The following is an 11,303-nucleotide window of genomic DNA, read 5'->3' on the forward strand; positions in this document are numbered from 1 at the left end:
CAAAGCAAAACAAAAAAAAATTTTTTTTTTCGTATTAGTAAATTACTCTTTCACAATATCAAAAACACCATGCTTGCTGCAAGAAGACGTTTGGTAAGCGAGAAAACGCGCAAAAAGAATATGCAGCCCTTATAAAAATAAATTTAGACCATCTATAGACATATCTAAACTCATTTTTGACAGTCTATAGACTGTGTAAATAAACTTGTGTCAGGGAGGTGGCGCCGCCACCCTGAAGTTCTCGAACCAGTCGTGACATCATAGATGTTGAAGGGGTCTACTAGGGCCTACGTAGTTCCTAATCAGTAAAAATGAAGTACACTGTCTTCTGAGGGAGCCAGTGATATAACATACAAAGTTTCACGAAACACTCTGAAATCCGTGACGTCACCAATGGATATCTCGGCGGGAAATTTAAACGTGAGACTTTGCCATTGATTTCCTCAGCTATCATTAAAGATATGGCGGAGAAATTAATTACACTAGAGTTTACGCAGTATATTTTATCAGTCTAAACTAACTTATTGTTTCGCTTTAACGCCCCTTTAATATTTCCCAAAGGATTCTGCTGGATACTCAAAACTATAGTGCAACCCTGCAACTGTAGGGGGCGCTGCGGTATGGGACCATTTTGTGCGCACACGCTCAAGCGCTACGAAGGTTCGTACCCGAAAGACGGTCTCAACGCAATGTAAAAGCAGACATTGCGGCGTCAAGACACTAAAGCAAACATAACTGGTGCCCGGAAGAGGAAGTGGTCATAAGGAAGTGATCGCCGACACAAGCTCACCGTCGGTACAGTGTTGTTCATTGTTAATGACAACAGCCACATCCCTGCATCCTCTATTTCGGCCCGTGCCCCGCCACCGTGTGGTCTAGTGGTTATGGCGCTCGACTGCTGATCCGAAGATCGCGGGATCGAATCCCGGCCGCGGCGGCTGCATTTTCGATGGAGGCGAAAGTGTTTGAGGCCCGTGTACTTAGATTTAGGTGCCCGTTAAAGAACCCAAGGTGGTCGAAATTTCCGGAGCCCTCCCCTACGGCGTCTCTCAGAATCATATCGTGGTTTTGGGATGTTAAACCCCAGATTTTTCTCCGTCAAATTTTCTTCCTCAGCTAGGTCTGACTACACTTGCGAAGCGTCGCCACGTTGAATGCCTGAAATTTCTTTACAATGTAATCAATTCTCCCCGCCTCGACACTCTAGACAGTTATATTAAGTTCTCCAGACCTTTGTCTACGCGGAGCGACCACGCCCTTAACATTACAACTTTTTTCACCCGCACTGACATGTTCAAATATAGCTTTTTTCCTGCAACTATAGAAGCCTGGAATTTGTTGCCCGGAAGTGTGCGTTGCTTACCAATCAAAGAATTTCTGGAAGCATGTTCATGAATGTTGATTTGCTGTTATTGTTTTATTTTCTTTTCCCACTCCTGCAATAGCCTCATTGAGGCTGCAGTATGTAAAAATAAAAAAATAAATAAATAAATAAAATAAAATATTATTATCTATTTCGGCCCGTGTCGCTCTTTACGAACTACCGGGTTCCCTTTTCAAAGTGAAACTACACTATAGGGGGTATGCACCTGACGTCATCCGCGAGGAGCGCTAGCGTCGTTCCAGGATGCCGACATTTTGGCGGTCTCGGTGGTTCGATGCGCTCACGGTGGCACTGTGGAACTATCTGTTTTATCGCTTTTCTTGGTGCACCTGTAGACTGCAATGGATTTAAGCGCATACGCACGTGGGTTAGATAAACCTGCGCTATTGCGCTACCTGGAGAAAGGTCGTCTGTGCGGCGGCGTAGACCCACTCGAACTCGAAGACGCTGAACTTCAACCCAATGTTGCGCTGTTGCCGCGGGTCGACGCAACTGAAAGCTTATAAATCCATGCACGGTCACAACTATCTCACGAGCGGATGGGTGCAGCAGCCGGGCGTCAAGGTTCTCCCAGACAGCACGATAGTTGTAGTTGGAAAGGTAAACAGACTTCCCTCGTCCACTTGTAATCGCGTTTATTGTGTCGTGCGAGCGCTCTGCCGATACTGTAAACCCAGTAACGGGATGTAATGGCAGGAAAGAGATCACAGCAATTGCTGCAGTGGCTGTTTTCAAATGGTTTTTGCTTCCCAACAACCGCTGCGTGCGGTTCTAATGTGTAGCCGATTTATCGCAGCTTTTTAGTGCAGGCGTCAACGTTCTGCCGTACAGCACAATCGCTGTTGTCAGAGAAGTAAGCCGACTTCCTCGTTTACTTCTAATCGCGTTTTTTCTGTCGTGCTAGCGCCGTGTGAAACCCGTAAACACGTTAGCGGGACGTCAGGGCAGGAAGGGATTACAGCACTTGCCAGTGGCTGTTTCTAAATGGTTTTCGCATTTCAACAACCGCTGATTGCCTTGCTCATGTGTAGCTGAGTTATCGCAAGCGTTAAGCGACAGTTCTGGCTAGGGCGACGCGCAGCTTCCTGAAGGATTAAGTATGATCTAACTCCATTCCGCGTTAAACGCGATCGCCAGAATTTAAGAATCCGTGATGCGCCGATCACTTACGTCTTGCAAATCAGCGTTGACGTTGCTTTATTCAGAAATTTCTTAGTGTTCCAACTTTGCAGCTACGATAGCTTTCTAATTTATTTCAAATGTTTAGGTCACATCACTGAGGTTGTCTGTTTGTACTCCCAGGTTCGTCATTCACAGTCATTTAATGAAAAGCCCCTTACGCCGTGGCTTCTCATCAAAGAAGACGGTGAGGTACAAGCTGCTCACTGCACCTGCAAAGCTGGCCTTTGGTATGAAAAAGAAACCAACCGAGGCAGCATTCTGATCCACAGGCTTCTTTTTCGTGTGGTTGTTACAACCAAACACGGCGCAGTTCACCATTGTCGCAGCTGGCTGACGTGCAACCACGCCACGTACCGTCTCTCCGCACACGCAAATAAATTCGTTCAAAGATTTTCACGTTATAAATACGCACCGCGCACGAGACACTGCTGTGCGTGGGCTAAGCAGAACGCATACAGAACGTAGCCCGGTACTGCTACCTGCTAGTGCGCTCACGAACGGCCGGACCGCCAAAATGGCGTCGCTGCCCGGCGATGCTATCGCCACCTCGCGGATCAAGATACAGTGCATACCCCCTATAGGAAGAAGAAAAGTTCGCTGTGACGAGTATTCGTTACAAAGGTGCACAGTGTGTACGCACGGCTGGTTATTTACACCAAAAGAATACGACAGCGTAGTGCGATGCTTGACTGAGCACCGCTGCAAACAAAAGGTGCAGTCGCTCGTCTCTGCGTTCGAGCAGCCTGTTCAATCTTGCTCGAGTTGCTTTCTGTCTTGGTAGTTTTTTTTTTTTTCACTTCCAAGACACCACTGCCTGTTTTTTTTTTTTTTTTTTTGACAGGTTTCGAGGAAACTTCAGGTTTGACAAGTAACCGTCAGTAATTGATAGCGGTTTTAAGTGTACGTTTAGACAGAGCGTGGAACAATGCTTGGAGAATGGAAGCGAGGTTCAAAGTAAACTTCATGTTTCAACGGCACCATGGACCGGGAACGCTCAACAAGCAGCTGCGTCGCAGGCGAAGTTGGTTCCGCAAGCCTTGCGTCTTTTCACATGGACTGGACGTTGAATTTTTTCGTCCGCTTTAATTTACTCTCACTTATAAAACAATTACTACAAATAACAAACCCTATACTTTCCTTGGCCTGATTGTCTGTTAGTCCTCATTAATGTTGCGTCCTTTCTGGACTGTGGCATGGGAGTACAAAGGCTAACGTCACTGCGACGGCAGTGTTTTTTTTTTTTTTTTTTTTGGGGGGGGGGGTGACGTCTATATTTACAACAGCCCAGAGGGGATTATGGCGGTACCCAGGGTACAGTTCTAGTTCACTGTACTCAGGGAGCCTTCTGTGGAAAGGTGTACACTCATCCGGGAGTTTTTAGGAATACGTATTCAGTGCCCAAACAGCTTAGCGTGCAGAACCATGCCAAACAGATTTTACGTTCTTGTGTGCGCCGAGCGCTATTTTTCAAAGAATCTTTCCATTTACCACGAATGCAGAAACATTTGACAGAGAAAAAAAAATAGTGAAACCGTGTTTGGTGTTACTCGATTCGATCGCGTGAATGCAAATAACCGGTGGCCGCTCCGACGTTACTGGTGCCAACCAAGGACGGATGGGTGTTCGTAATAACCGGTTTGTCTACAGGCGCGCTTCGCTACAGAGAGAACGACGTTCCACTGCAGTGTTTTGCGCTCTGGAGCCAAGAAGTGGATAGAGAGACGTTTTATTTTGATCAAGTGACCCAGCTAGTTCACAAACCCTTGGCTAACAACGATACGTTAGCACGGGTGAACATTTGCATTCGGACCAAGCCTTGTGTGCCGTTATTGTATTTATTGTGGAACGTTATTGGGACAACAGCTTGGCAAATTCCTCAGCTTTTCTATCGCATCTGGGTTTCGTATACGTAAGCCTTTGAGAATATTTCGCTGACTTACGAATATTCTTAACGAATGCATTACAATGTTTTCGCCGACAAGCGCATGTAAGCATGATTTCGTAATCGATGGACACGGTACGCCACCAGCGTCGTTTGATAATGACGTCATGCAATCACTAACGAATAGTCGGAAGAGTTCTGCGGCGTCTTCTTGTTTCGACGATCTGATTGGACGTCTCTCGCGTAAAGCCGTGCAGTGACGAAAACTTAGCGCTGTAACCACAGTATTGAGGCTCTCTCAGTAGTTCCTAGATCAAGCAAGGCTGTACTCCAGTATGACGTCATCCTAAGTGGCAAGACACGGTTTGGTTCGAACTCGATACCCCTCTCTCAAATCGCGCATCACATAGGGTAACATGACAAATGCAGTGCACCGAAATAATCTTGCAATGGCGCTCAAAACTGGTGGGTAGGTTGGAGATTCACGAATTATCGCTATCTGATTCGTTGTGAGAAAGAACTTCCCACAAGATAAGGACTTTTGTCTCCTAAAGTGCGTTTGCGCAGACAGTGTAAGGGACGATATTCTGTTATTTCAATGTTATAGTTGTTCCATCTTGTCGCGCTGTAACATAATGATGTACAGACTAGTTGAGTTCGCTCGTACTCCTAGGTTTAGACACGCTCCTTGTCAAAAAATCACTAGCGCGGACGGAGTACACTGGTATCGTTCCAACTCCGACTGCTGTTATTCAGCGCTACATCATGGTTCGCACAACTTAATTAATAATTATGTACCTTAATTGCACAGCTTAAGTCGTACAAGAAGAGCTAGCAACAGACGACGCACGATGACACACGTACCTGCCATCCCAGTCGCAGCCAGAGTCGTTGCAGACGACACACTGTCCAACAGCGAGCAGAAGGAAGACGGCACACAGCACCGACGAGTTTGGGGTCCAGGGCCGCCACCCCGACATCAGTGGCGGCCTCCCGGGACTATTACACTCCATGTCGGCGTCGTGTCAGCACAGAGCCGTCGTTGATGTATCAGGCCGCCGCCGCCGTGCCATGTCTCGCGAAGCAACAACGTCGGGATGTCAGTGCGCGATATCCGACGCCTTCTGTCTCCCGCGAGCAGACGACAACGTCAGCACAAACCACTTTCCACGATAGCAGACGACGCACAACAAACCCGGCCGATGACAAGGGAGCGAGCACCAACACCAGCGCGCAACACGAAAACCACCAACGCGACTACGAACCAACGTCCCACTGCACCGCAAACCAGCAGCGCGGAGGCTGTTCTGAGGAGAAGAGCGGTCGGTGGTTGCTCGGTCGGTGGGGATCGGGCCGGCACCACCGTCAAACACGTCCGGGTTGTTGTTTCGCCCGCTCGTTTGGGGGCGGAGCTTGACGGCCCGGTTTGAGAAGTGAGTCTATCCTCCTCGCTCATTGGTCGGTGCGGGGGCGACTTTTCGAGGGAGAGTGGGGAAGAGACAGGGAGATGCGGGGGGATAAAGAAATGCTTCGGGGGATTAGCGCGCATGCAACAAAGCAAACCGAATTGAGACGTTTGATGGTGGCGCCATCTAGTCAGTACTATAACAGGTAGTTTGTGACAAACTATGGCCTCCAAGACAGTCGTATGAAGAGCATACGCCGCGCGTTTTTCAAACATTGTCCCCGGTACACCAAACTTGCGCAAGCTCTACGCTTACCGTACGCAATAATTCTCTACATTTGGCCCGCGCACATCGTCCCTTGTTCTATAAGACCCCAGATAACATCGATTTGCCATCGTGTTGATATCTGACAGTACCGCAGTGCGTGACGGAGACGTTTGTCGTGCGTTGCCTTCGCGTGAAGATAGTAGCAACATTATCAACGAAGACAGACTGCGTCACATTGCATTGCAAGAAAACTGCCTTTTATGAAAGCTTGTAAATGCGTCAGAGCCGGGACAATGAAGTAAAGGACTCTTAAACGCGAACACAGAGTGGGTAGGAGCCAGTTCTACAGAACAAGCCAGCAAGATGTGGAGGTGATGACTCATTATTGTCATCAGCGACTCACGCGTTGCCAAATCGTGGGAGAACTACAGAGCACACGACGCGTTCAAACAATATGCCACAGTACAAATCTTCCTCAGGACAGTCTGGATAAGATATCACGTATGCTTACCATCGAAAAGAGCAGGCATGCTGCTCCTGAGAGCTGTGGTCTATTTGCTTTGCGGTTATCGCCTGTTGTACTTGGTAGGAATGTACACCTCCCATCTGACAAAGGTCGCTTCTAGAACTGGAAGTAGCCACTTGGATTCTTTGAAGATAATCCGGGGCCATGGCCAAGCGCTTGAGCTCAAACATGTGGACAGTAGATTGGTACAACGCATACAGGCAAGGCAAAGAAAGAACGCCTCGAGGAGGCTTCTGACATGAGAACACATGTTAAAAGCCAGCCTAAAGATAGGAAAGGCAATCATATTGTGGGAACCGAAGTCCCAAAGAAATTGGACATTATTAGCAAAGGCGTGCGCAGGTTCCTCCCTTAGCGGGGAACAAAGTTTCTGCGCAACCCCTATCCTCACTGGACGAGTCCGACAAACAACAGGCTTCGCGATGGACGCGAAGATTAAAATGAAGCAACGACGTGCTGCTCACAACGGCCTGCCTTTGGTCCACGGCTTTCCAACGGTAAAGGGGTGAAGTAAACAGTTCTTGGAATGCAGTACATCAGGGGTACTCGGCCGCCATTATCTTCAGAAACCTGCATGTACACACACATGCACATAAAACAATGACACGACAGCAGGGGCACAGCCAGAAATTGTTCTCGGAGGGAGGGAGGGTTAACCATACTTTGTATATGTACAGGGTCGACCCCATACAAGGTGAACAGCTCATTAGCATTTAAGATGGTAGAACTCGAACGTTTATTCTACTTCACGAGGGAAATGCCTGTTATATGACGTCTAATCATGCTCCCCATAAGCACAATAATATTTTTTTCCGAATTATGTATTAAGGATGTGCTTCTATGAGGTATTGGATACTATACTGAGTTTTTCACATTAGATATGGACGACACTGTACGTTCGTGCGTGCGTTTGTATGTGTGCCTGTATATATACATGCAAAATCGTAAATTTTCTGCGGGAGTAAGAACCCCCCCCCCTCCCCTTGGCTACGCCAGTGATACACGGGTGCTCTTGCATTTCATACACGCATCGAAATGCAGCCGCCGTGGCAGGGAATCGAACCCGCGTCCTAGAGTCCCATTTATTACATATATACCGATATTATTGTTGTTTTACAAATTGCAACCTCGTCCCCCTTCGGTTGTATACTGTTTTCATGACGATGTCGGCGATCAATAAATAAGTGATTACAAATGCATCAGGCGCCATACGCCAAATGCCCTGGCGTTTGACAAGTGCCGACGGAAATTCCGCTGATATATTATCATTGTTGTTTTACAAATTGTAATACCGCACGCAATTTTTCATGTAACTTACGCGCGTAATACCACATATTTTAATTTCTTATACTTATACACACATAAACTCGCCAAGAAATAAAAGATACAATAATTCGATTATTAGTATACCCACGTTATTTTAGAAAACTAAAGAAAGAAAAACAAACTAAACATTTTTTTCATGATTTAACGTGTGATATCGGTTGCTAACTTTTCCTAATCGATTCCACAAACAGCACCCTTCTCTGTCTCTCTTCTTTTTTAACAAAATACTTTAGTCTTTCCAGTTTGCTTTAGGCAGGGCTGTTTAGGTAAAATATGCGTATGTGCTCCCACGATCGGGCTAACATTCCAGAGGGCAAACCAGGTGCAAGACAATCGTAGCGTCGCCCTCCAGGCGGAGGAGTTCCGTCTGGACCGCCGAAGTGAGAGGTTGTCTGCTTCGTGCTCGGCGATCTCTACGCGATCTCTACGCTTCCCACAGCGGCCGCCCGGCCGCTTGGCCTCACGTTTCCTGAGTGGACGAGCGGGACCATGCCCCGGAAGGCCACTGGCAAGCACATGAAGAAGACCGGCAAGGACCAGAGATCCCTCCAACAACAGAAGGAGATTTCCGAACGCCAGAACGTTCCTGCCATCGAGGACCGGCCTCTGGAGAAGGCCAAGGAAGCGCTCCCACGCTCCCAGGCCACTTCGGAGCCTCCCGCCACCACTGCGGCACCCCCTAAGCCCGCCTGCAACACCTCGGCACCTGCTGCTGCTGCTGCTACCGCACCCGCCGCCCCTCGCGATGCCGCGAAGCCTCAGCTGCGCTCGCGCTCGGGCACTCGTGTGGCATGCGGGGCCTTTCGGCCTCGGAACAGTCCATGGGAAGAAGAAGCCGCAGCCCAACAGGACGAGGAAGACTACCGGGACTTCATAGCCTGGCTATCCAAAAAGCGTGCCACACAGCGTGCTGCAGCCCATGCGGCACACGCAATCACAAGTACGATCTCGGCACAGGCACCGACTGCGAGCCCGAACCAATTGGAGCAGCAGGCGGTGACAGCCATTGGAGATTGGCTGCTTAACAAGGCCAAGGAAGCAGCACCAGTTACCGCTGACCTTCCCGAACTAGCAACCACCATGCCAATCAACATAGACGACACCTCGTCTATTTCACATGCCGAGACGTCAGTTGACGAAGTCATGGACACCACGGCGACCTCGCGTAAGCGGGGACGCGAGGAAGAGGCAGCGGAGGGCCCGCGGAAGCAAGCGAGCCGACACGCAACAGCGGCAATCACAACAACAGCTGCTGCAGCACGTGCTCCCTCCCCCCCCATGCGGGACGACGCGGCGAGCCCGACAGCAACTCCGGCAGTCCTCCTCGCGCAGGCGGCCTCCGCCGACATTGTGGCAGCGCCCCCTGCGGCTCCCGCAGGAACGAGGAAGGTAAACAAGCGGAAGGCACGCCCCAAGCGACGGCGGTGGCCGCACGAGCTCGTGTATTCTGCTGCTGAGCCCCGGACAGCTCCGAGGCAACTCAACACCATGGTCGCCGTGCCGCGCCCGTGCCCAAGCCCCCCGCCAGCCGCGGACGACTTCGTCACCGTCGTCTCCAAGGCGGCTGGTCGGAGAGCAAGGGCCATGGAGACCGCGGCCATCAACATCGACGCGGCAGTCGTGGGGACCGTACTCTTTCGGCCCTCCACTCCCGGCGGTACCTTTCGGGGAACGCCACGCCTGACGCTCGCAGCGGGTCTCGCCGGGCGGCCCGGAGTTGCGGCGGTGCGCGTTAACCACCTGCGCAACGTTGTGGCCGCCGACGCGACCACGCCCGAGTGTCTGGCCGGGCTCCTGTCCATCTCGGAGCTCCACGACATCCCCGTCACCGCCAGGGAGCCTGCCGACCGTCGATCGTGCCTCGGCTTCGTGTACGGTGTGGACGGTGACCTTGCTGACTCGGAGCTGATCGGGGCCATCGCCTCGTCCGCTCCAGTGACTGCTGCGACCAGGGAGGGCCGTTCAGTGAAGCTGCGCTTCGCGAGCGCTGTTCCCCCAGCGCAGATCTCCATCTACGGGCTGCAGCTACGTGTTCGTCACGTGAAGCCGCGCCCTATGCAGTGCCGACAGTGCGGCCGCTTCGGCCACGTCGCTGCCGCTTGCCAGCGTGCTGGCGACTGCATACGGTGCGGCCGTAAACACCCGCCTGCCGAGAGCTGCAAGCCCCACTGCATCAACTGCGGCGGAGCCCATGCAGCTGACACCCCCTCCTGCCCCCGCTGGCAGGAGGAACGTCGTGTGGCCACCCTGCTGGCCACTTCTACCACGCCGCTGTCGAGACGGGCAGTCAGGGCGGCGGTTCGCGAGGAGTCCCGCGAGGTGCGCTCCTACGCTGCCGCCTTGAAACGCTGCCCTCCTCGTAACCCATCCAAGGACCTCGGCCAGCAGCGCACTACTACAGCGCCGCGCCAACCCCCGCAACCAGCAGTGACTTCCGCCGCGGTGGACCACCTGCCTGCTGCCTCTCCTATCACGCCTGCAGAGGATCCCAGGGACGCACTCATCGCGAACCTGATGGCAACTCTGCAGGCAGTGATCCAGTACCTGCCTGAGGAACATCCGCTGCGAGCCACCTGCCTCCAGGCGATCGGCGCGCAGCCAGGTGCCCCCAGGAGCGAGTAGACTCGCCCCTACTCGTCGGCACATCCTCCCAAGGAATCCCGACATCGTCGGCCACGGCTGACCACAACCTCGGCTGCGGAATTCAACCGCTGCAGCCTCAGCTCCATACCAACTTTGCCGCGCCCGCGCCTGCTGCGCTTTGACCCCTTTCCTCTTTTCTCCTTCTTCTCTTCTTTTTCTCTCACTTCCCCCTACCCCCCTAAGGCACTGCGCCGTGCTCCCTATTGGGCTGCAGAAATTAGGTGCCTTTTTCCTTTTCCTAGGCGGTCCCGTGGTCCTCCGTCCGTGGGAACGCTCGTCCCTTCGACTTCCCGAATCGGGCGCCGTGCATTCCGAGAAACAAGGCGAAGCTTCAGCATGCGGGCAATTCTTCACCCACTGTATACCGTGTGAATCTACCGTGGGACGGACGGTGTGCTTGGAGTCCCAGAGATGGCAGCTGCACATGCCAGGGGGACCTTCGAACCATGCAAGAGTTAAAAAAGAAATTTTGCCAGACACACACGGTGAAAAATAGCATGCCTCAGGAACACTACTTGGAAAGAGACGCCATCGCCATCAACCCGCACCACCGAATCCTAACCTTTTTAACGATCATCATCTGCGCTGAGCCGTGCCACATGGTCACCAGAAAACTATCATCATCAACTGCCACAGAAATTTGGCAAATCACATGCACTGCTCGCCATTGGTCAAATAAAAATGAAG

General features: G+C 51.3%; 2 protein-coding genes across 6 annotated transcripts in view; one reads left to right on the forward strand and one right to left on the reverse strand.

Annotated features, from left to right (window-relative positions):
• The window catches only part of LOC119399885 (meteorin-like protein), a 109,453-nt gene extending 103,672 nt beyond the window's left edge, over positions 1-5,781 (reverse strand). For 2 of the 5 annotated variants that reach the window (XM_049417881.1, XM_049417880.1), the window contains exon 1: positions 5,313-5,781. In XM_049417881.1, coding sequence (XP_049273838.1) covers positions 5,313-5,461 — 149 coding nt within the window. In that variant the 5' untranslated portion in view covers positions 5,462-5,781. The remainder of the gene's footprint in view (positions 1-5,312) is intronic. The other 3 variants (XM_049417879.1, XM_049417878.1, XM_037666762.2) reach the window with 3 other exon arrangements.
• Positions 5,782-8,462: 2,681 nt separating this feature from the next.
• Positions 8,463-10,595, forward strand: LOC119399007 (ice-structuring glycoprotein-like). The gene has a single exon (XM_037665821.1). It carries the CDS (start codon positions 8,463-8,465, stop codon positions 10,593-10,595), a length of 2,133 nt encoding a protein of 710 aa, XP_037521749.1.
• Positions 10,596-11,303: the final 708 nt, after the last annotated feature.

The sequence above is a fragment of the Rhipicephalus sanguineus genome, chromosome 7 (genome assembly GCF_013339695.2).
Source record: "Rhipicephalus sanguineus isolate Rsan-2018 chromosome 7, BIME_Rsan_1.4, whole genome shotgun sequence".
Lineage (NCBI taxonomy): Eukaryota > Metazoa > Arthropoda > Arachnida > Ixodida > Ixodidae > Rhipicephalus > Rhipicephalus sanguineus.